Source organism: Suillus paluster, assembly GCF_016628075.1.
Source record: "Suillus paluster strain FC165 chromosome Unknown EDB91scaffold_50, whole genome shotgun sequence".
Classification (NCBI taxonomy): Eukaryota; Fungi; Basidiomycota; class Agaricomycetes; order Boletales; family Suillaceae; genus Suillus; species Suillus paluster.
The window spans coordinates 189,529-213,039 of record NW_024537610.1 but is presented as its reverse complement, the minus strand read 5'-3'; the positions used below and the strand labels follow the sequence as shown (position 1 = coordinate 213,039).

The 23,511-nt window shown below is 48.9% G+C and overlaps 11 protein-coding genes across 11 annotated transcripts; 1 reads left to right on the top strand and 10 right to left on the bottom strand.

Moving 5' to 3' along the window:
* Nucleotides 1-334: 334 nt before the first annotated feature.
* On the bottom strand, nt 335-1,200 carry EDB91DRAFT_1034859 (CDP-alcohol phosphatidyltransferase-domain-containing protein; the record flags this gene model as incomplete). The annotated part of the gene is made up of 6 exons (XM_041312781.1): nt 335-413; nt 461-552; nt 603-671; nt 735-820; nt 872-998; nt 1,051-1,200. Coding segments are annotated over 6 exons (603 nt in total), but the record flags the coding sequence as incomplete, so codon positions are not given.
* Nucleotides 1,201-1,594: 394 nt separating this feature from the next.
* On the bottom strand, nt 1,595-2,259 carry EDB91DRAFT_1147431 (uncharacterized protein). The gene has a single exon (XM_041319292.1). The coding sequence runs from the start codon at nt 2,179-2,181 to the stop codon at nt 1,657-1,659; it is 525 nt and encodes a 174-aa protein (XP_041174601.1). The 5' UTR covers nt 2,182-2,259; the 3' UTR covers nt 1,595-1,656.
* EDB91DRAFT_1147428 (uncharacterized protein) lies at nt 2,200-2,786 on the bottom strand (the record flags this gene model as incomplete). The annotated part of the gene is made up of 1 exon (XM_041319291.1): nt 2,200-2,786. A coding segment is annotated over one exon (397 nt), but the record flags the coding sequence as incomplete, so codon positions are not given.
* A 1,282-nt stretch (nt 2,787-4,068) lies between these two features.
* On the bottom strand, nt 4,069-5,052 carry EDB91DRAFT_1251125 (uncharacterized protein; the record flags this gene model as incomplete). The annotated part of the gene is made up of 2 exons (XM_041323332.1): nt 4,069-4,092; nt 4,147-5,052. 2 exons carry the CDS (start codon nt 5,050-5,052, stop codon nt 4,069-4,071), a joined length of 930 nt encoding a protein of 309 aa, XP_041174599.1.
* A 1,384-nt stretch (nt 5,053-6,436) lies between these two features.
* On the bottom strand, nt 6,437-7,418 carry EDB91DRAFT_1251124 (uncharacterized protein; the record flags this gene model as incomplete). Its single annotated transcript, XM_041323331.1, has 2 exons — nt 6,437-6,460; nt 6,519-7,418. 2 exons carry the CDS (start codon nt 7,416-7,418, stop codon nt 6,437-6,439), a joined length of 924 nt encoding a protein of 307 aa, XP_041174598.1.
* Nucleotides 7,419-7,449: 31 nt separating this feature from the next.
* On the bottom strand, nt 7,450-8,851 carry EDB91DRAFT_1147423 (uncharacterized protein). Its single transcript, XM_041319290.1, has 3 exons — nt 8,153-8,851; nt 7,678-8,127; nt 7,450-7,618 (listed from the first exon to the last, which is right to left on the bottom strand). Exons 1-2 carry the CDS (start codon nt 8,724-8,726, stop codon nt 7,802-7,804), a joined length of 900 nt encoding a protein of 299 aa, XP_041174597.1. The 5' UTR covers nt 8,727-8,851; the 3' UTR covers nt 7,450-7,618; nt 7,678-7,801.
* A 67-nt stretch (nt 8,852-8,918) lies between these two features.
* EDB91DRAFT_1238468 (uncharacterized protein) lies at nt 8,919-9,936 on the bottom strand (the record flags this gene model as incomplete). Its single annotated transcript, XM_041321727.1, has 2 exons — nt 8,919-8,942; nt 8,998-9,936. 2 exons carry the CDS (start codon nt 9,934-9,936, stop codon nt 8,919-8,921), a joined length of 963 nt encoding a protein of 320 aa, XP_041174596.1.
* Nucleotides 9,937-12,013: 2,077 nt separating this feature from the next.
* EDB91DRAFT_1057111 (uncharacterized protein) lies at nt 12,014-13,108 on the bottom strand (the record flags this gene model as incomplete). The annotated part of the gene is made up of 5 exons (XM_041314051.1): nt 12,014-12,424; nt 12,475-12,526; nt 12,578-12,837; nt 12,896-12,930; nt 12,988-13,108. Coding segments are annotated over 5 exons (879 nt in total), but the record flags the coding sequence as incomplete, so codon positions are not given.
* A 1,471-nt stretch (nt 13,109-14,579) lies between these two features.
* EDB91DRAFT_620447 (uncharacterized protein) lies at nt 14,580-16,829 on the bottom strand. Its single transcript, XM_041327914.1, has 3 exons — nt 16,734-16,829; nt 16,641-16,675; nt 14,580-16,582 (listed from the first exon to the last, which is right to left on the bottom strand). Exon 3 carries the CDS (start codon nt 16,330-16,332, stop codon nt 14,674-14,676), a length of 1,659 nt encoding a protein of 552 aa, XP_041174594.1. The 5' UTR covers nt 16,333-16,582; nt 16,641-16,675; nt 16,734-16,829; the 3' UTR covers nt 14,580-14,673.
* A 1,396-nt stretch (nt 16,830-18,225) lies between these two features.
* On the bottom strand, nt 18,226-19,362 carry EDB91DRAFT_620462 (uncharacterized protein). Its single transcript, XM_041327915.1, has 2 exons — nt 18,647-19,362; nt 18,226-18,592 (listed from the first exon to the last, which is right to left on the bottom strand). The coding sequence occupies exons 1-2, from the start codon at nt 19,123-19,125 to the stop codon at nt 18,280-18,282; spliced, it is 792 nt and encodes a 263-aa protein (XP_041174593.1). The 5' UTR covers nt 19,126-19,362; the 3' UTR covers nt 18,226-18,279.
* A 923-nt stretch (nt 19,363-20,285) lies between these two features.
* On the top strand, nt 20,286-22,352 carry EDB91DRAFT_1147391 (hydroxymethylglutaryl-coenzyme A synthase C terminal-domain-containing protein). The gene is made up of 5 exons (XM_041319289.1): nt 20,286-20,522; nt 20,578-20,704; nt 20,759-21,115; nt 21,204-21,913; nt 21,966-22,352. The coding sequence occupies exons 1-5, from the start codon at nt 20,334-20,336 to the stop codon at nt 22,098-22,100; spliced, it is 1,518 nt and encodes a 505-aa protein (XP_041174592.1). The 5' UTR covers nt 20,286-20,333; the 3' UTR covers nt 22,101-22,352.
* The last annotated feature ends 1,159 nt before the right edge of the window (nt 22,353-23,511 follow it).

The following is a 23,511-nucleotide window of genomic DNA, read 5'->3' as shown; positions in this document are numbered from 1 at the left end:
CGTGTGAGGTAGGTACCCAGTCACATCCCCAGTTTCCGTTCAGTTTCCAAATCTAACGTCTTTCCAGGCAAGTTAGTGACGCTTGGCGAGAAGCAAGCGCAAACAAAAAAGCCATTTCTGATGCGTTATACGAAGTCCGTCGAAGAAGAACCATTGCAACCACTTCTTAGTCTCCTTGCTTTGTGATCTCTCCCCGTTTGGCCAAAATGTTGTTATCATAAGTTAGATGTTGTATGATTAGTTCGGTATCCTAAATCAAGATCTTGTACACCCTGCACCAGGCGGTGCCTAAAACCTGAACTGCGCGTTATGAAGATGGAGGTCTCTTGCGTGTCTCCGAGACTATTCGCACAGCATCTTTGGAAAAGACGTAGGACAACCCACTCCAAACCGTTGTCACAGCCACCAAAATTCTGAAATATATGAGGGAAAGAAGAGACATGGATATAGACCGACTTACTGCATTTCGGGTACAAACAGGCTATAGTGTGCGGGCAGGATGGGGGTGACGGTTGTACCGCACATCAACGCGAGTTGAGCAAAGGTATTGTACTACGGATAGAAACTCAGCAGATCAAATAATGAGGCCTAACGAATCCTACCTTGCTGATTGTGGTAGGCCGTACTTCAGCAGATGGTATAGAAAAGTCCCAATATCGAGCGAAGGTTTTCTGAAAAAAATAATAATTGGTGAGCGTATCCTAAGCACAATGACCCATCAGCATGACACGTACTGGCGCGGGTAGTGAGGTATAACGGATGTAAAAGGCAGAAAGACTGAGCAACACGTCACGCCCAATAATTATTGAGGCTAGCGAGACTAGGGATGGCGTCAAGAGAATGCAAATGAACTTTTATTGAAGCTGCTCACCGGGAAGCAACCCCTTCATAGCCAACGTCACCGTGAGGGTGGTCATGAGAGTTTTGTCCGCAGCAGGGTCAAGGATGGTCCCAAGAACTGAATGCATGCCGAAGCGTCTTGCCAGATACCCATCGGCCTGTACCCAAAGCTCAACTCTTAATCAACCCAATTATTCGTGTGGCACCCACTAAGTCAGACAACCCAGCATATACCAGCAACCCGGTAGCGAGGAAGAAATCGTCATGCAGTATGGACCAACCGAGGACAGGGCATGAAAGTATCCGAGAAACTGTCAACAAGTTTGGTATGGTGTATATATTTTCGCGTACAGGCGGCGTTGCGGCAGAGCCTTTCGTATCGTCGACCTTCCTGTCTGATCGCCTGATACAAGAGGTAGAGAGAGCTCTGGTGACTGTGGTGAAGACATTGCTGTGTCTGGTTTTCAGCTGGAATGGAGTTGCATATAGTGAAGGTTGGAAAACTGGACGATGACGTGAGGTTAAAGCGAGGTTGCGACGAGGAAGAGCGAGGGAGTATCGGGGCAAGGTTGAGTACATCACTCTGGAGAAGGCAAAATTGAGATGAGACCAAAATGGAAATCAATGTCCTTCGAGATAGGGGCTGACACACTCAGTTCATGTCAGGCCTTGGCCTAACAGCTAGCGCTTACTAGCCGCGCAGTTTAGTATCTCGTATCTCTCAATGAGTTATACCCATCAAATTTTTAGGTGCGTCTTAATGCCTGCTCTGTGACTTTTATTCTCCTACACAACGATAAGTTCTAATGGTAGCATTCAACAGTAGCAACACGACGGCAAGTAGTTCAAGAAACCTCCTTCAATCTCACCTACAGAAGCAAGGTAAGCTTTGCATCGGTGATGGATCAGTTGGCAGGAAGAACTCACAGTCTCTACCACCTTGTCAACTTGTGCGACATACAAAGCACGGAATTTGCCCATACTATCAACGGCCGTGCTTCGGCAATAATTGCATTCAGTCGCTCTCACAATAGCGCGATTGTAATGATATGCCGACTCCAATAAGGTCGATCCGCAAGGTCTTGCGAACAAGTCCTTCCCACACGAAACCAGATATTCATTGAACCACAAGGGGATTGCGACCGATGGAAGATTCGGAACTTGGAGGTTGACCATCCTGGTACCACTTGTGCTTCTGCAACTGCAACTCCTCCACAAATCTTGCACATTTTTATATGACGACCCTAGCCAGGAGAGAGACCCAAGCGCTTGAGCAGCGACGCCGCATTCATAATGGTACATGAGAAGCATGTGATGATCCAAAGCGGTGATGTCCCGCATACCATTAAACTTATTGCTGGGTCGTCCTAGATCTTTGATCTTAAGGGACTGGGTAGCGGCGGTCTGAGCATGATGCTCCCATCCGAATCGACAAGACAGACCGTATAGCTCGAGAGAGTGATCTGGCAGGAATTTGGCAATGATGAGGTCTCCTGCACGGTTAAGGATCGCCTGCATGTCATACTTCCTGGCTGCTTCTATCACAGCCTTGGCATCATCCAAGTTGTCGAAGGTTGGGGCTGCGGTAGGATAGCAGAGTAGAAGAAGGAGTTGGAGGGTCGTGCTGCCCTCAGACACAGGAATGATAGGCACTGACGATACGTCCGACTGCAAACCGTTTTGAGGTAGCGTGAACATGTCTTTGAATACGGATGACGCGAGCGAAAGAATGAGCTTGAAAACATGAAAGTCAACATTATCAGTCGAACGGAGGATGATGTCACAGTCAGGATTATCGAAGGGTGCGTTAGCAGTAGTGGTTTCCACAGCCTCTGACATGATCAACGACACAAATTGAAGGTGGCGCACTCTGCCAGATAGCTGGAAGTCGATCCCTCTTCGACTGTATCTAAGCGCTGCAAATCGCTGCAGTCATCACAAGACGCAGGGGTGATCGATTGATCCCCAGATCTAGGGAACGTGACATTCTGGAAATGTCCAATTACAGCATGGTGTATTGTATCTCAGATAGACGATATATTTTCAGCTAGAATGGGATATCAGATATATCAAACTCTACCTTAGGACAGCAAGAATCAGCACCACAAGAGAACCAGTTTCAACGTACTAACGGTATCAACCGCCCTTCCAATCTCCACAGCAAAGCGTTCCCAAATGAAAACACTGAGATATAGGAAGGCCGTCGGCTGACATGGAACGCAGCCACATGCTGCTTCCAGACACCTTACTGATTGTGGCAGGCCGTACTCCAGCAGATCAAGAAAGTCCCAATGTCGAGCGAAAGTTTTCTGCGAGTTGCGTCATGTTATTCAGACTAATCTTCTCCAGAACCGGCGCCGAGAGTGAGATGCAACGGAAGTAAAAGGCGGAAAGACTCAGCAACACGTCACACCCAATAATAGTTGAGGCCAGTGAGACTAGAGATGGCATCAAGAGATTAATGCAAATGAACAGCAACTCCATCATGGCGTGAGGTTGTCATAAGAGTTTTGTCCGCAGTAGGGTCAAGAATGGTCCCGAGGAATGAATGCATGCTGAAGCGTCTTGCCAGGTACCCATCGGTCTTTACTAAAAGACCGGCTTTCAATCAATTCAACCATTTGTGTGGTACCCACCAAGTCGGACCTAGCATAGACCAGTAATCCGGTTGCGAGGAAAAACAACATCATGCAGTATGAACCAACCGAAGACAGGGCATGAAAATATCCGAGAAACGACCAACAAGTTTGGTATGGTGTCACCATATTTTCGCGCAAAGGCAGCGTTGCGGCAGAGCCTTTAGTGTCGTCGGCCGCCTGGGGGAGAGTGCTGTGTCTGGCTTTGATCTGGAATGGAGTGGCATATATTGAAGGTTGGAAAATTAGACAACGTGAGGCTAAAGCGAGTCCGCGGCGAGGAAGAGCAAGGGAGTAGCGGGGCAAGGTTGAGTACATCACTCTGGAGAAGGCAAAATTGAAGCAAGACCAAAATGGAAATCAATGTCCTTCGAGAATCGAGACAGGTTCAGGCAGTGGCGTCCCAGCCTGCAGGCAGTGAGCGTCGCCTGGAGGCCTTGGCCTAATATCTCTGTGGGTCATATCCAAATTGGTTTTCCAATTGTAGGGGCGTTTTTCTAACGCCTACTTGGTAACTTATCGTCCTATTACTACACAACGATAGCTCCGATGGTATGCAGCATTGTACAGCAGCAACACGACGGCGAGTAGTTCAAAAAGCCTCCCTCAATCTCACCTACAGAAACAAGGTGAGCTTGCGATGATGAATCAACTAGCAGGCAAAACTCACAGTCGCAACCACCTTTTTAACTTGTGCGATATACAAAGCTCGGAATCTGTCCATACTCTTGACGACCGTGCTTCCGCAATCATTGCACTCGACTGCTTTGATAATAGCGCGATTGTAAGATTCCGACTCCAATAAGGTCGATTCGCAAGGCCTCGCCAACAGCTCCTTCCCACTCAAAATCAGGTATTCATCGAACCAAGGGACCATCGTCGACGTTCCAACGTCTGCAACTTGGCGCGTCCTAACACCCGAGCCTCTGCAACTGCATTTCCTCCACATCTGCATATCTCTATATGATGGCCCCAGCCAGGAAAGAGAATCCCCGACTTCTTGAGCAGCGAGGCCGCATTCATAGTGATACACGAGGAGCCTGTGGTAATCGAGGGCGGTGATGTCCCGCATACCATTAAACCCATTGCTGGGTCGCCCAAGATCTTTGATCTCAAGGGCCCGGGTAGCGGCGGTCTGAGCATGATGCTCCCATCCGAATTGACAAGACAGAGCATATAGGTCGAGAAAGTGATCTGACAGGAATTGGGCAATGATGAGGTCTCCTGCACGGTTGAGGGCCGCTTGCATGTCGTAATTCTTGGCCGCTTCCAGGACAGCCTTTGCATCATCCAAGTTGTCGAAGGTTGGGGTTGCGGCAGGATAGCAAAGGAGAAGTAGGGATCTGAGTGTCGTGCTGCTCTCCGCCACATGAATGACTGGCACGGACGACACATCTTCCTGGAATTCGCTCTGTGGTAGCGTGAATTTATGTTTGAACACGGCCCGGGTTGTCATGAGCCAAAGAATCAACTTGAAAACATGGAAGTTGACACCATTTGTTGAACACAGTATCAAGTCACAGTCGTGGCCATCGAATGGTGCTTGGGCAGTGGTAGCTTCCTCAGCCTCTGACATGACTGACGACGAAAACAAGGACGCGCACTGGAGGGCTAGATAGGCAGAAGTAAATCCCTTCAAGTGTATTTAAACGGAGGTTTGCTTCGGGGGGTGATCCCCAGATCACGTGGCAGTCTGAAACACTTAGATGAGAGCTTGGTGTCTTGTACTTCCAAGAGAGACCGCATATTTTTGCTAGAATGGGATATCAAGCTCCACCTTAGGACAGCAAGGATCAACCCACACAAAGAGAACCGGTGGGAATACTAAATGTACTTACAGTAACACCTTTCAACCACCACAGCGAAGTGTTGGGGAAACGCTGAGATCTAGGGAGGCGGTCGGTCGACATGTAAAGCAGCTAGATGCTGCTTCCAGACATTCGGCAGTCAAAAACGAATTCGTGACGAGGATCTGTGACGACCTTGGCACAAGGGCGCTCACGAAGAACGTCCCTTGCTGATTGCGGTAGGCCGTACTCCAGCATCGAGCGAAGATTTCTACAAGTTGCGTCATGTCATCCTGAATAACAATCACGTCCTCCAGACACGTACCGGCGCCAGGAGTGAGGTATAACGGATGTAAAAGGCTCCACAACACGTCATGCCCAATAATTATCGAGGCCAGCGAGACTGGAGATGGCGTCAAGAGAATGCAAATGAGCCTTTATTGAAGCTGCTTATCGGGAGGCAACCCCTTCATAGCCAACGTCACCGTGAGGGTGGTCATAAGAGCTTTGTCCGCAGCAGGGTCAAGAATGGTCCCGAGAACTGAAGTGCATGCCGAAGCATCTTGCCAGGTACTCATCGGCATTTACTCAAAGCACCATTCGTGTAGTACCCACTAAGCCGGACAACCCACCATAGACCAGCAATCCGGTCGCGAGGAAGTCATCATGCAGCATGGACCAACCGAGGACAGTGCATGAAAGTATTCGAGAAATTATCGCAAGTGGACATTGAGCAGGAATGGAGTTGCGTACAGTGAAGGTTTTAAAAATAACGTGAGGCTAAAGCGGCGAGGAAGAGCGAAGGAGTAAGTAGCGGAGCAAAGTTGAGTAGCATTCAAGACGGAAATGGAACCTTCGGGGGCTGCTCGGTTCAGGTGTGACGTCGTTTTCAGACCTTGAACTAACTAACAGTACTTGTTACATAAGTACTTTGTAAGTACTACCATGCCCACCGTGTAAAGGGCTATGTCCGACATAGGGTCAATGACCCCAAAGGACAATAAATTGGATTTAAAAAGAAAGAAAAAAGTACTGGTATATCTCTGATCAGTGGGGCACATTCATAACTTGTACAGTAGGGAAATGTTTCATTAATGCCCAGTCGGTAATTTGGCACTGTCCCTGAGCACACAACGACCTGAGGCTGATGGTACATGCATATGCAGCAGCAAATCAAGAAGACTGCCTCAATTTCACCTACAGAAGCAAGGTGAGCTTTGCATCAGTGATGACTCAATTGGCAGTGGAAACTCACAATCGCTACCACCTTTTTAACTTGCGCCATATACGAAGTACGAAATCTATCCATACTCTCGACGACGGTGATTCGGCAAAGACCGCATGCAGTCGCTTTGACAATAGCACGATTGTAATATGCCGATTCCATTAAGGTCGATTCGCAAGGTCTTGCGAACAAGTCCTTCCCACTCGAAACCAGATATTCGTCAAACCACATGGCGATCGTCAACTTTCCGAGGTTCCCAACTTGGAGCGCCCTACTACTCGTGCTTTTGCAACCGCCACATTCCCTCCACATTGGATGTTTAGATGAAATTCCGAGCCAGGAAAGAGAGTCCCCGACTGCTTGAGCAGCGACACCGCATTCATAATGGTATATGAGGAGCCTGTGGTGATCCAAAGCGGTGATGTCCCGCATGCCATTAAATTCATTGCTGGGTCGCCCTAGATCTTTGATCTCAAGAGCCCGGGTAGCAGCAGTCTGAGCATGATGTTCCCATCCGAATCGACAAGACAGAGAGTATAGCTCGAGAAAGTGGTATGGTAGAAATTGGGCAATGGCGAGGTCCCCCGCACGGCTGAGAGTGGCTTGCATGTCATACTTCCTGGCTGCTTCCATCACAGCCTTCGCATCATCTAAGCTGTCGAAGGTTGCGGTTGCGGCAGGATAGCAGAGTAAAAGCAGGATTTGGAGGGTCGTGCTGCCCTCGGACACATGAATGACAGGCACTGACGATACTTCCGACTGCAAACCGTTTTGAGGTAGCGTGAACATGTCTTTGAATACGGGTGACATGAGGGAAAGAATGAGCTTGAAAACATGGAAGTGGACACCATCAGTCGAACGGAGAATGATGTCACAGTCAGGATTATCGAAGGGTGGGTTAGCAGTGATGGTTTCCACAGCCTCTGACATGACAGACGAAACAAGGTCGCGCATCGGACTACTAGATACAAGTCAATTCATTTCACTGCCGCACAGTCATCACATGACGAATTGTTCCGAACAATTCAAGTTGTACATTTCAAATAAGACTACAGAAGAATAGGGCTGCTCAATTCTTGGGCTCAGTTCGCTGACGGAGTTGCACTTGTCACCCAATTGCCTCTACCTTACTAGGACCGCAAGGATCAGCGCACACAAAGAGAACCACAGTTTGAAACGATCTACTCACAATACTTATAGAAGAAACGACTATCTTCCTTCTCAGTCAAAAATAAATCTGCCAACCGGCACTTTCGGCACTAATACCACCTGCAGAAGTAAGGTGAACTTCAAGTGAATCGGTGATGAATCAATTAGCTGGGAAAGCTCACAGCAGCGACCACCTTTTTAACTCGTGCGATATACAAAGCACGGAACGTGTCCATACTCTCGACGACGTTGCCACTGCTTCGGCAACTACTGCACTCAGCTGCTTTGACGATAGCGCGATGGTAAGATGTCGACTCCCGTAAGGTAGATTCGCAAGGCCTTGCAAACAGCTCCTTCCCACTCGAAACCAGATATTCATCAAACCACGGGGCGATCCCAACGTCTCTGGAGTTTCCGACTTGGAGCATCTTAATGCTCGAGTTTCTGCATGTGCATCTCCTCCATTGCATATTTACAGTTGATGACAACGCTATCCAGGCGAGAGACTCCCCGACCGCTTGAGCAGCGAACGCTGCAGTTATAATGGTACACAAGAAGCCTGTGGTAATCCAGAGCGGTGATGTCCTCCATACCATCAAACGCACCACTGGGTCGTCCTAGATCTTTGATCTTAAGGGCACTGGTAGCGGCGACCCGCGCATTATGCTCCCATCCGAATCGACAAGAGAGAGCGTATAGGTCAAGGGAGTGATCTGGTAGAAACTGAGCAGTGATGAGGTCCCCAGCACGGCTAAGGGCCCCTTGCATGTCATACTTCGTGGCTGCCTTCATCATAGCGTTTGCGTCATTCCAGCTGACGAAGGTTGGGGTTGTGGCAGGATAGCAGAGTAGAAGTAGGGATTTCAAGGTCGTGCTGCTCTCAGCTACAGGAATGACGGGCACTGACAGTACGTCTGACTGCAAATTATTTTGGGGTAGCGTGAACATGTCTTTGAATACGGGTGACATGAGGGAAAGAATGAGCTTGAAAACATGGAAGTGGACACCATCAGTCGAACGGAGAATGATGTCACAGTCAGGATTGTTGAATGGTGCCTCGGCAGTGGTGGGTTCCTTAGCTTCTGACATGACTGACAACGAAACAAGGTCGCGCACTGTGATGGACTATATAGCTAGAAGTCAATCCTTCGGACCGTATCTAAGCGCTGCACAGACAATTTTCTAGGGTTTCCTTCGGGGATCATCCGCAGATCTGGGGAACGTGGAACAATTCAATTACAGCATGGTGTTGTGCATTTTAAACGGACCACATGTTTTTAGCTAGAATGGGATATCAAGCTCCACCTTAGGACAGCAAGGATCAGCGCACACAAAGGAGAACCAGTTTCAACGTACTCACGGTATCAATCGCCCTTCCAACCTCCACAGCGAAGTGTTCCCCAACGAACACGCTGAGATCTAGGAAGGCAGCCGGTCGACATGTGAGGCAGCCGGATGCTGCTTCCAGACATTCCGCGATCAAGAACGGATCTGTGACGGCCTTGGCACAAGGGCGCTCACGAAGAACGTTCCTGGTGCGCTCCATGAACTCGATAAACCATGCATTTACTTCATATATCTTCCCATCAGAAAGAGGCCACGATAGAGGGTGATGAACGCAATCGTCGCATTGGAACCACACCCAGCGTGATGCGAAGCCAGGAAACCAGGAGAAGTCGGCGGTCAGCGAGCATGTAGCGATACTGCACTTTCGGTGGTACTGGAGGAGGCGATGGTAGACAGAGGCGGGGATGTGTTCCAGCTCTTCCACGTAGGGAGCGAAGAAGGGCTGGCGGAGTGTATGCTTTGCGGCTGTACGTGCTTCATCCTCCAGGCCATAACGGTATGCGATGGCGAACACGCGCAGCGGCTGTTCGTCCAGAAACGCTTGCTGTACAAGCGAACCCTTAACTCTGTTCATCAACCCCTTCATCCCGAACTTTCTCATCATCTCCAAGACGGTCTGCACATCGTTTAGGTTGCTAAATACAGGATTGGAGAAGGGGTAGCAATATTGCAGCACCCTCTCGGTTGTCCGAGCATCTTCCTCGAGTTGAATTGTGGCGCGATCACCGTCACGCCTAAGGACGAGCCCTTCAAACGGCGGACATGGAGAGGACGACCCTGAGAAGAGGAAGCGCTTCAAAAGTGGAGACGCAACAGTGAGGAAGATCTTGTGGACAGCGAACTTGGCGTCATCTGACGTATGAATGATCAAATCTGCATCTGTGGCATCGAAAGGAGCACGGAACGAGGTCACTTCCACAGAAAGAGGCGCAGCCTCTACGAATTGGGACATGGATAATGTTCTGAAACAGAGTGATCAGAGGGGAATGCAGATGGAAAATCAGACGGGAGAAGATATACCTTTCGTGTTGAGACTCGCGGAAATGGCATGCAGTTTGCACGCCTGATCTTCATGGAGGATCCATTGAGTCTTGACAGTGCAACACTGCTTTGACGCAAGTATTTCAACGAGTCACATGAATCTCGTGCAACTTCATGAGGCCCAGAAGTGGCATTGACCAATGATCAAAAGACAGGTGGTAGGATAACTGCCGCGTGTCATGGAGCTTTGTGCGTGGCGACTATTTGCAGTGCACAAAGGTTTGATCAATGTTCGAGGTTGTTCATTTCCAAAGAGCTATTGCCGCTACATCAGTGATGCATACCTAAGTTTTAACAAAAGAAGAGTCAAGACCTTGCAGTGGAACTTCCTAAATGCTACTAGTAACTGACTAGTCAGCAGCACCCGATCTTGGATGTATAACACGTGTTTGCAGTGCGCGTATAGCATCGCTGGGCTAACGCGCTGGTTACTTTTATCCTACGCCAAATTGCCAATAGACAGTTTGCTTCACTAGGTAGATCTTAGGTAACAATCTCGTGGCAGATATCATCGGATTTCAGGTGACCAGATAGGTTCTTCCTACATTGCCATGAAGAACAACATGCAGCACATAAAAGTAGGGCATCTTTCTTACTTTCCATCCTCACAAACAATTGTACTTGTTTCTCCTTTGTGCTTGCTGTTGCTGCTGCTTTGACAGCATCAATATCTACCAGTGACGAGTGAGAAAGTCCTTTCTTCTACCTGCATAAAAAATAGTGCGCAGACTGCGCTGCTGATCTTCGTGAGTAATAAGTATGAGTAGTTTGCGTCCTGGATTTAACCACATGACCCACCGGCGTGATAGGTCCTCTCTATACGCGACAGCTGCGGCAGTGAGTCGTGTTTCTGCTTTCACATCGGTGCAGTATGGTCAATGGTACGACGCGTGAGTTGCTGCCTTGATCGAGTGGCAAAGGAACCGATCACGATCATCGACTAAAAGTCTAGACCCAAGGTTATCGAAATAAGTGGAAAAGAGCACAAGTCAGACCTCGACCGCCTGAGACTAGGTAGCCTCATGGCTGAAGACCCATGGCGTGAGGATTCAGGTCATGGCGCAGGGTCAGTTTGAAAGGCAAGCACTGAAAGATGCTCTGAATACTGCGACGGGAGTTAAACCACGCCATTATCGTGTGGCACAACATCTTCAGCATCGGTATGCACAATGATTCGAGTGGTGTGGTGCTTGACCAGCGATTGCACCTGTTCATCCGCGATCCGATGTCATAGTTGACTTCTGTCTCCGTGCACGGCTAAGCTGTCTGTGTTAGGACTCTGCCTGGAATTCTATGTCTGATTGAAGGGTGCGGGAGGGTCCCTAACCGCGAAGTTTCCAGGGGATGCATTGGTGCGGGTCAGATTGGATCAATGGAAAAATGTAGCTGACAGAGTCTGTCTACCATGGCAATGATGATACTATTTGAACCACTGCAGCCATTCACTTGTCAACGGATGTCATAGCTGAACTTCGAGCGTCTCCGTACACAGCAGAGTCTGTGTTTGAGATCCGGCGTGCATACTGTGTCTGATCGAAGGGTACGGGAAAGTTGTTAACCGCGACGTCGCCGGTGAACGCAGTAGTAGGGAGTAATTGACTTCCAGATCGAATGGGTGAAGGAAAGTAGCTGGGAGGATATGGCAATCGGTAAGTTGTTGGAGCCATTGGAGCCATTCGGTTGCGATCGGATGACAGCGCTGGACTTCGAGAGTCTCCGTAAACAGTAGAGCGTGTGTCAGAGTTTTGACGCGAATACTGTGTCTGATTGAAAGGGATAGGAGGAGCGCCAACTGCGAAGTTGCCGACGGATGAATTGGTCAGGTCTGACTGGGTCGGACTCCTGGGTTGAATGGATCGAGCGTGGTTGTCGGGAGGGGTTGTCTCGTATGGGAATGAGGTATCTGGTGGAACGTGATCGTTGACTTCGTATTCGATATTCGTACGTCGTAGTCGACGTGGATGACCTTTTGAAGGAGGCATGACGTCTGGGGAACGAGACGCTCTTCGTTTACGCAACAAGAACATACCGAGGATGACTAATGCAACAATGACTACCGCGCCGCCACTTGCTGTGCCGGCGATAAGAGCGACATTGCTGCCTGATGAAGTGCTTGGACTGGATGTTGATGAAGCCGTCCCTGACGAAGCACTCGGGTCAGATGTTGGTGAAGCCGTGGGCGATATGCCACCTGCAGTAGATGACGGCGAATTGGCGCCGAGGCACGAGGAATTGCTCGACCCCGAGACCGGTTGGAGATCAGAGGCACCACCTTGTCTACCCTGAGAGTCTATAATAAAGAACACGAGAGTCGACTCTGCGCTAACATCCATAACCGAGGTATAACTGGAGCTAGTCACAGAATTGAATACGAGTGATTGCCCGCCAGGAATAAGTCCCTGTGGTATGATAAGCGGGTTGCTTTGATAGAATTGGTGATGCATCTGACCACAATAGTGACGGGTAGGACTGCACCACTATAGCCCGAGACAGTAAATTGGCTGCGGTAGTGGTAGGTCAGTTGCCACAAAAGGTAGGCGAACTAAACTTACCTACATTGCTGGAGTGGTTGCGGCGACAATTCAAACGTGTAAGGAGGTGATGAAACTGTAGTGTTGCAATTGTTATTTGCAACAGGAGCCCCAACAGTTAGGACGTTTGTCGTCCCACCCAAACCAAATGCGGTGGCGTCAGACATAGTGAGTAGGAACGTTATTCCACTCGCAAGCGATAATTGCGGTATTAAATATGAACCTTTGCCATTACTGAAGGCTGATGCTGGCACAGATATATTCTGGAGCATTTCAAAAGTCTGGAAGGGATAAAATTAGCGCGCAATCGATGTGCTTGAGACAATAGCGCTGACGAACGGGAGTCAAGAGTATCTCAAATGGTGCTTGCCCACCTGACGATTCCGATGATTTTCAGCGAAGGTATAAAAACAGGTTAGACGTGTGCTTACCAGTCCATGAAATGTTGAGATCATCACATTGGGTTGGAGTCCCAACAGTCACACTAAATGCACACACTGCAGAGAGACAACAAACAATACACGTGAAAGAAACGAAGAGTGACGTTTGCATATACTCAAGAAATGAGAAAGAAGACAGAGAGAAGGCGGGCGCAGTCAAGAGATATCTTGAAATAAGGAATCGTAAACTTCGCAGAGACGAGTGGGGATTCTGTCCTATATAACACCAGCTTGGCGAGAATCGGTGACTATTGTTAGACCATGACATGCATTTGAAACCTGCTGTAAGGCTGTTCGTGATCAGCGATCGCTGATAATACGCTGCTTTAGGATTTCCCATGCTAGCAAGGCGTCTTGCACCCCAACTTCCCATGTTTAAAATACGAAAGCAAGAATGAGGACGTTGAGTTGTGCCTTAAGAACATCTGGTGCATTCACAAAGAAAGAGGTAGATGGGATCACGTACTTAGTTATAATCAAGGTAAGTATTACTGGGCCTGAACTTGTGCAGCGTAGATGGTCAAATATAACTTGGTATCGATTAGCGCACGATAGGGAGAGTAGTGGAAATAAGGCGTCCTTCATCAATCCTTCATCGAGGATTCGAATTTCGCAGTGACATTCAAAGTCCGAATTCCTTATACACGATTACTCCTCCACAAACAAAATAGTATATGTAAGCAGCGGTTCTCTTCGTGCCACTGCGAAGGTAGAACCAGCAGGGTGTGGCAGACGGACTGTGATTTCAGTCGGTCTATCGAAGTGCCGCCGCGAGCGGTGGGTTCCTGCCAGCCGTTGATCTTCTGCATGAGGCACTTTGAGTAGAGCAGTGTGTCAACATGTATGGCATCAAATTCTGCGAGAAGCCAACCACATTGCCTGAAAATGGTCACAGATCCGGGCGATAAACGCTGAGGTTAGAACCCCGATTTCAAATGGCTGTTAGCAAATGGCAAGCGTCAGCGTCCGAAGCAACTAAGTTAGGTGTTATCATGGGGACATATTGGAATGAGACCAAAGCGAAAAGTATGAAAAACAAACACATGAACCATCCAATCTGACGAGAAAAAAGCCGCAAAAATCGCTGCAGACAAGATCATGGTGGTGGCGGACCTTGGCGGACTTCCCGCAACCCTTCCGAAAGAAAACTCCTTGCATGAGTTGCATTCACCTGTGTACATAAACGCTTCGCCTGTATCAACACGACTCGAGGTGCCAAGGTTCGCAGAACTGCTTCAGAGAGGGATCCCATCGTACCCAGAACACCCTTCTCTGAGTCCTTGAGGCCCGCGAGCTCCGGGGGTGAGGGATGTGTGGTATGTGACGTACCTATAGTGACATTCGAGAATTCACAGAAGCAACAAACTGGCAAGTCGACAGAGGACTTTCTTCAATGACACGTACTACTTAGACTGCCAGTCAAATCCTGCACTTTAGGCTTGCTCGACTCTTCGACTGACACAAAAAGAGAACATTTTAGACCTTTTTAATCTCCTCAATAGTCCGCGACTGCTTCGCGTACAGTATAAATTATTTCCTAGCGTTCCGATGTTTGTGACTTCATTATTAGACAGTAGCAGCATGATGCCCTTGTACTCCGTTCTCAAAGCTTGAAGACAAGACTGCCCAAAAACGAACGCGCCATCGGCATATCCAAGATCACTCATGGCCGAAGACTCAAGGGTGTGAGGACGTAGGACGTGGCACAGACTCAGATTGCAAGGCAAGGACTCGCCGATGCTCTGAATACTGTGGCGGAAGATGAATCACGCCATCATCGTCTGGCACAACATCCTCAGCATCGATATGCACAATGACTCGAGTAGGAGGTCGGTATGGTGCTTGACCAGCGATTGCAGCTGTTTGTCTGCCATCCGATGTTCCAGTGTCTCCGTGCATGACGAAGCTGTCTGCGTTAGGGTTCTGGCAGGAATTCTGTGTCTGATTGAAGGATGTAGGAGAATTCCTGACCACGAAGTTGCCAGCGGACGCATCGGTAGGGGTTGATTCGGATCCAGATTGGATCGGTGGAGAAATGTAGCGCTCAGAGTCTGTCCGCCATGGTAATGGTGATGTCGTTTGAGCCACTGCAGTCATTCTTCTGTCAAGGGATGACATAACTGAATTTTGAGCGTCTCCGGAGACAGCAAAGTCTCCGTTAGAGCTCTTGCGCGAATGCTCCGTTAGATTGAAGGGTGTGGGAACGTTGCTAACAGACGCATTGATAGGGGTTAGTTGGGATCCAGGTTGAATGGGTGGGGCAAGGTAGATGACAGAAGGCATTCGTTTGTCAACGGATGATATAGTTGAAGTTCGAGCATCTCCATACAAAGCAAAATCTGTGTGTGAGGTCTGGCGATTGAAGGGTGTGGGAAGGTCGTGAATTGCAATGTTGCCGGTGGACGCATTAGTAGGGGGTGATTGGCTTCCAGGTTGAATGGGTAGAAGGTAGCTGACAGGGTATGGTAATGGGGAATTTGGCGATGTTGTTGGAGCCACTGCAGGTATTTGGTTGTAAGGGGATGACAGCGCTGGACTTCGAGAGTCTCCGTAAACCGCAAAGTCTGTATGAGAATTCTGACGCGAATACTGTGTCTGATTCAATGGCGTGGGAGGGGCGCCAACTGCGAAGTTGCCGACCGATGAATTGGTTAGATCTGACTTTGTTGGACTCATGGGTTGGATGGATGGGGCATGGTAACTGAGAGGGGTTGTCTCGTATGGGAATGAGGTATGTGGTGGAACGTGACCGTTGACTTCGTGTTCGATATCCGTACGTCGTAGTCGACTTTTTGAAGGCATGACGACCGGAGAACGAGACTTTCTTCGTTTACACAACCAGCACATTGCTTGACCAGCGATTGCAGCTGTTCGTCCGCCACCTGATGTTCCAGTATCTCCGTGCATGGCGAAGCTGTCCATGTTAGGGTTCTGGCGGGAATTCTGCGTCTGATTGACGGGTGTAGGACGGTCGTTAATTGCGAAGTTGCCAGCGGACGCATTGGTAGGGGTAGATTTGGATCCAGATTGGATGAGTGGAGAAATGTAGCAAACAGAGTCTGTTCGCAATGATAATGGTGACGGTGTTTGAGCCACTGCAGCCATTCGCTTGTCAACGGATGACATATCTGAGTTTCGAGCATCTCCGTAGACAGCAAAGTCTGCGTTAAAGCTCTTGCGCGAATGCTCTGTTAGATTGAAGGGTGTGGGAGCGTTATTGACTGCAAAGTTGCTGGAAGACGCATTAATAGGTGCTGAATGGGAGCCAGACTGGATGGGCGAGGCAAAGTAGATGGCAGGATCTATCTGCCACGGTAATGGTGATGTTACCTGCATTGCTGGAGTTGTGGCGACAAATTAAACTAGTAAGAAGGTGATGGAACTGTAGCGTTACAGTGGTTATTGGCAACAGGAGCCCCAACAGTTAAGACGGTAGTCGTCCCGCCCGAATGAAATCCGGTGTTGTCAGACATGGTGAGCAAGAACTCCGTTCCAATCGCAAATGGTAATCGTGGTATTGAATACGAGCCTTTACCATTGCTGAAGCTGATGCTGGTACAGATACAGTCAGGACCGATTCAGAAATCTGGAAGGCATACAATTAGCGCGCAATTGATGTCGTTCAGACAATAGCGCTGACGAACGGGAGTCAACCACATCCCGAATGGTGCTTGCCCTCCTGACGAACCCGATGAAGGTCAGCGGGAGCTTGAAAAATATACAAGATATGTGCTTACCAGTCCATGAAACGGCGAGATGATCACATTGGGTTGGGGTCCCAGCAGTCACATTGAATACACGCGCCGCAGAGAGATGAGAAGTAATACACGTAAAGCAGAGAACAAAAGGTGACGTTCGCATAGTCAAGGAATGAGGAAGAAGACAAAGAGTGACGTAGGTGATGCCAAGGGATGTATTGAAACAAGGAATCGTAAACTTTGCAGCGAGAGGCGAGGATCGTGTCCTAGTATACAACACCAGCCTGGTGAGAATTGGTGACTGTAGCTACATATATGCGTCGGTTAGACCATGTCATGAAACCTGCCGCAAAGCTGTTCGTAATCACTGATATTACGCTGTCTTCCTCGCTCGCAAGGTGTCTTCCACTCACATAATACTTCCCGTGTTTGAAACACGGAAACATGAACGAGGGTGTCGATTTTTGCACTAAGACAAATAAAACATCTGGTGCATTTCGCAGAGAAAGAGGATCGCGTACTTACTATACGTTATAAATCAATGTAACTTGCCCTGAGCCTTATGCAGCGTAGATGGCCAAACATAACTTGGTTTTGACGCACAACGCAACATTCTGCATTCTGACGTTCCTCTCTGCGCAAGGGCAAACATTTTGTGAGCACAGATTGATTCTGGGTGGACTGATCCGGAGTGTGGAACACCGGGTGATCGAGTGGGGAGGGGTGACGTTGGTGGTGTGCCCTCTGAACACAAAGTCTTCGTGTCACTGCAGAGGTAGCGCCGGTGGTGACGTGACTGAGGGGCTACAGTAGCTCATGTGTAACGACGTGAGAGGAGGTGGGCAGGGGTATCATGTTCGGAGTGGGAAACACCGAGGTATCTTCGTTCGCGAGGCAGGCGGCGGCTTCGATCGAGTTATCCAAGTGCTGTGGTGAGAAAGCTGCCTGCACTATGACTTTGATATACCAATTACCTGAAAATTTCACGGATGGACGATAAAAGTGTCTCTCACCTCAACAGTATGTGGGACCCTGGTTTCAAAGAGCTGTTGTCGAACAAGCGCTAGCAACTTGGGTGTAATTCTCATGCAACAGTATGGGAACATAGAGGAGATCAAAGTGAGAAGTATGAAGAACGAACACATGAATCAGTTCAAGCTCTGATGAAAAATTGCCACAGAATCAGACAAGATGGTGGTGGCAGACTTCCCCATACCGCAACCTTCGAAAGCTCCTCGCATCCACCTTCCATACACGAACGTTTCGCCTTCATCAACGCGACTCGAGGTGCCATGGACCGTAGAGCCACTTCAGAAAAGGAGTTCATCGTACCCAGAACATTCTTCTCCTTGAGGCCCGCAAGCTCCGGAGACGAGGGAGGTGTAGTGTACGACGTGACATACGAGAGTTCACAGAAGTCGCAAGACTGGGAAGTTGACAGAGGGCTTTCTTGGACGGAAGTAGATGTAGCTGAATAGGGGGACGTCGGTGGTGACTTGCAAGACCAGTAGATCGAATGGTCACTGGGAGATGGTCTTGTCAGAGTGGGGGTACCAGGGTCCTCCTCGATATTGGCAGACTACACCTATGGAGTGAGCAGAGTTCGCATGGCGCACAAAAGGTTGTGCCAACCTTGAGCACTTCGGCAACTGTAAGTCCTCCGCGCCGGCCAATGGCCTTTGGAGACGGGTGTTGAGGGCTTCTGGAGGAACCGGGTACAGCCACGGACTTGCTTCGAACATCGGTTATGGAGTACCCGGAATAGCCTTGGAACGAAGATGCATCGTGGCCAGCGGAGCGGACGATCGTCCTGATCGGGTCGTTTGAGATAACCCCGAATATACAGTTCTTCTCTGAAAGCTTCACTTGCTAAGGGTGGGAGATTGGAGACGTGGATGCTACGTCAATACATGTAAGCATGGGATAACAACATAGGACTAAGCGATACGGACTACTCATCCACGGTGAAGAAAGTATCGTCCACGCCCGATGTTGCCAAGGAATTCAGAGAGTGGGTACTTCTGATAGTCTCCAACGCATCATACAGAAAGATGTAGGATGGTGGGGCACAGACGCCTGTAGAGAGATATCGAGGTTTTCTGAACGTAACAGTGCAGACAGATTTGATCTTTGCGAGGTATCGCATGGCAGTCTTGACATCATTACCTTGCGAGGCTGACGTAGGACTTCCAAAGGGGTTGAACTTTGCATGCGCTCCTTGCCTGAGGTCTTGTAAGTCTTCAGCCGCTCGTCGTTGGTAGATCGAGTTCGCAGCTTGCTCCTGTTTACGTTGGCGGGCCATCTGGCTTAACCTGGCTTCCGCTGCCACAAGAGTCGGGTCAGATAGCGAAATACAAAGCTGGTTGTGAGTGATCGGAGGGTGGTTGGTATTACTGAGACCGCCGGGTGGGTAATAAGTGCTCGAAGGCATCCTCGTGGATAAGATGGAGGAAAGGCGGGCAAGAGCAGTTTCCGACGTACGCTTCACGGCGGCGGGCGTGAGAGTAAAGCGAGGAAACGTAGTTTCGACTAGAGCAGAATGTGCTGAGAGGCAGCACAATGGTTGGCTGACCTGATTGTCCAGACATGATGGAGGCTGACTGAAAACTTGTACATTAACTATGTTGCTGGTCAGCCTATCAGGCAAGACAAACTCTGTTGGTTCCCGGTTTGGTCACGATTCGAGAACATCGAGGAAGTGGCGGAAAGTTGTTGCCAGATCGATAACTCAAGTAGGGAATAAATGCTATCGTAAGGATCGAGGGTGGGTTTCAGGGGCTCTCCAAGTGAAACATGAATGATAATAGGTCCGCGAGAATTCTGACATGGCTAGTACTGCATCAGTTCATATCGCGTTAGATTGACACATAAAGCCTACAAGTACTCGAAACCTGTCAACTGCTTGTCTACTTTTCGGAGTAGGATCGAACACCTGAAGGTTTAGTAAATGAAGGTGTCCGACGATTACGGTGGAGCATATAACGAGACCAAGTAAGCCACGAGGCTTTATCCAAGATGCAGCTAAAACGAGTTAAAACGCAACTCGCGTACGTTCTGAGACCACTGGCAGTGACACAACCGATAAAAATATTATGGTGCCATCCAGGTAAACTCCACAAAACGAGGTAAAAGGAAATTGGCAATGCTATTCGCAAGAGCACACAGTGTAACATGCTCATCGCTTCCGGTCTGAGGCCGTATCGAATTGCAAATCACAGCGAAGCATGTCAGAATAAGTTAATCATGGGGACTGAGATTAGTAGACAGGATGATCGATGACAGCTATGTGACCTGCCAGCGGGTGTAGGCTGGTGAAAAGATTGTATCAATAGAAATGCTGAGTACTAGTTGGAGATCACGAGAGAGATATGCTAGTTAATCTCCATCATGACACGTATAGGCAAGACAAAGAAAGAATTGAGATAGTCTCACCAGGTGTCGGCAGAGTCAGATCAACGGCATTGAACAGTCTTCAAGAAGTTACGCCAACCCAATCGAGGTGTACCTATCATTGATACAGTTCGCGACAGCGCTTGAAAGGAACAGAAGAGGAAGCTGTGATCAAGGCTGTGGAATTTTTTTGTGAAACACGCCATATAGTGAATCGTACCATAAATTTTCCAAATACATATTCGGGTCATGAAATCATATCATGACTATATAACCTCCCCCTTGCCTCCATATCTACAATTTACATTTCTTTCGTACTTTCATTCTACCACTATACCAATGGCCATTCCTCCTGTATCCTCTATCTCCACCGAGCAGGAAATGCCTCGCCCAAAGGATGTCGGTATTCTCGCAATGGAGGTCTACTTCCCACACAGGGTATGCTTTTAACTATCATACTTCCATCAATTTCTCATCTTACGTCATTTTATAGTGCATCTCTGAGGCTGACCTTGAGGTCTTCGACGGTGTTCCAGCAGGAAAATACACCATTGGTCTCGGCCAGGAGTACATGGCCTGCTGCGATGACCGTGAAGACATCAACTCTTTTGCCCTCAATGGTACGTGTTATCGTCTCACTTCACGCGTTTAGATTCATATCATGCTGCTTCCAGCCGTTTCTGGCCTTCTTGAGCGTTATGACATCGACCCCAAGTCCATTGGTCGCATTGACGTCGGAACTGAGACTATTATCGACAAGTCCAAGTCCGTGAAGACCACCCTCATGGACCTCTTCGCCGAGTCTGGTAACTTCGATATTGAAGGTATCGATTCGAAGAACGCATGCTACGGTTCCACTGCTGCGCTCTTCAACGCAGTCAACTGGGTCGAATCCACGTCTTGGGACGGCCGTAATGCTATTGTTGTCGGCGGTGATATTGCTATTTACGCCGAGGGCGCTGCGCGTCCCGCCGGTGGTGCCGGTGCCGTTGCCCTTCTCATTGGTCCTAACGCACCTGTCGTCGTTGAGCGTACGTTCATTCATTCTCATTTTGGATGTCATGGCTCGTTTCCATGACGTTCCTGTAACAATTGTCTCAGATCTGATGTCTATTTCAGCGATTCACGGTAATCACATGACCAACACATACGATTTCTACAAACCTCGCCTAGACTCGGAGTACCCGGAGGTGGACGGGCCTGTCTCCGTTACTACCTACACTTCTGCACTCGATGCTGCATACTCACGTTTCCGTGAAAAAACCACCAAAGCCAAGAAGGCTCAGCTCAACGGTCATGCGAATGGCAAGGAGCCCCAGCCCTTCTCCATCGATGACATCGACTACGCTATCTTCCACAGCCCATACGGCAAGCAGGTCCAAAAGGGTCTCGGTCGTCTATTCTACAACGACTTCCTCACAAACTCCTCCTCGCCCTATTTCGCTAACGTCGCTAACCCCGAATCCGTCCTCGCAATCTCATACACCGCTTCCCTGACTGACAAGAACCTCGAGAAAACCTTCATTGGTGTCTCCAAGGCTACATACGCCAAGAAAGTCGAGCCTGGCATGGCTTGCTCAAAACGCTTGGGTAACATGTACACGGGTTCGCTTTACGGCTGCCTTGCCTCTGTCCTGTCTACCGTCTCGCCTTCCGACATTTTGGGCAAGCGTTTGAGCATGTTCGCGTTCGGTTCTGGTTGCGCTGCCAGCTTCTTCACACTCCGTGTCAAGGGTGACACGTCAGAGATTCGGGAGAAGATGGACTTGCTTGCTCGTTTGGCAAGCATGAAGCTCGTGCCTTGCCAGGAGTACGTTGACGCCCTCACAGTAAGTCCAGTCATTATTCTTTCCAATGCGATTCAACTGACACGTTCCAAAGCTGCGCGAGAAGAACCACAACGCTGTGAACTACACGCCAGAGGGTTCCATTGAGAACATCTGGCCTGGCACGTTCTACCTCGAGAGCGTGGACAGCAAGTTCCGCCGCAAGTACGCACGCGCACCCAAGGCATGAGTGAGTGTGGTCGGCGTATCATCATCTTATCATCTTGCTTCATGATATCATTCTGGGCTATGATTGCATTACAATTAGAAGCATATACCTCATCCGCAGTAGTATGATAGTGTTTATATAGTGTAGAAAAGATGTATTACTGCGGCGATAATACACATGCAGACAGAAGACAACTTAACCATTGCAAATGAAACGAGTATATCCACTGAGAAGCAGAAGAAGGGGACTTGAAAAGAACTCCTTGTCGTGCCAAATATACAAATATTGGAGTAGGGGACCCCTAGGCGAGGGGCGGAGCACCGTAACTTAGTCAGCTACCTAGGACTTTGTCATAGCGTAATGGCTCTAAAGTCTACCGCTTTCTTGCCTTACTCGCGACACGCAGGTACACTGTCAGGTTTAGGCCACTCCAACATCATACTCATGTATGTCTGTTGCTCAAGTGAAACGGGTATATATAAGTGACGCCAGAGCGGCATCTCCAGCCAGTGTGAATGAGTGAATGATTTATGTTGTGGTCTAGACCGTAAGCCCGTTGGCTTACCTGAGTTCCCATAATCAGTATAAATGCTGTCCGAGATAATGAAGCGTGAGCGCTTGAGCTTTCATTATCACTGCTTTTTGGCGTAACGGTTAAGGGACGACAGTCTTGACTACTTACATAGACTCTACTCCCACACCTCCAATGACACAAGCTGACTAAGTGGAACCTTGTTCGGGAAAACGACAAGTAACACTAAACGAGTCAGACGAAAGTAACAGGACGAAACTGTGGATTCTTTGAGCGTTGTACTAATGGATATGTGATGGTAGGTAGGATACCCGAGTCTGGTCCAAGCGGTATGAAAGTGACGGAATATAAGGGGAAAGGTCGCGTGACATGTGATAAGGTAAGCGTGTAGTAAGCGTCCAGCTCACACCAAGTCACTTAATCACTGTCTCTGCAACACCTGCTAGGGTGCCCCCACTCCAATGCATACTAGATATGATACGGGAGGATTTGGGTCGGCAATCACGAGGTTCCGAAGCGAGTCGTTCTCCAACTGTCAAGTGTATTACTGCGTGGATGACTTCCTGATGGGACTCACACGTCGCACGCGTACTAGCTTCTGACTAGTTCTTCTTGCGCAATTACATTTCGTGGGACAACGTCAGGGGCCCAGGCTGAACTTCAGGCTCTCAATATACCGCCATATCCGCCGCCAGCACGAGAGCTGCACAATATAAGGCGAGATCACGAATTCTGAAATGTTATCCTATTCGGGAGACAGTGTGTGATGATACCTTCATGGGTCATGCATATGGTCTCCTTTGGCTGTCTAGTCACCGTGTGGTGATAGCTGCTAGTTAAGTTTATTCTAGAGGACTCAATTCACCCATGGCTCATAACTCTAGGCACCCTCTATAGCTC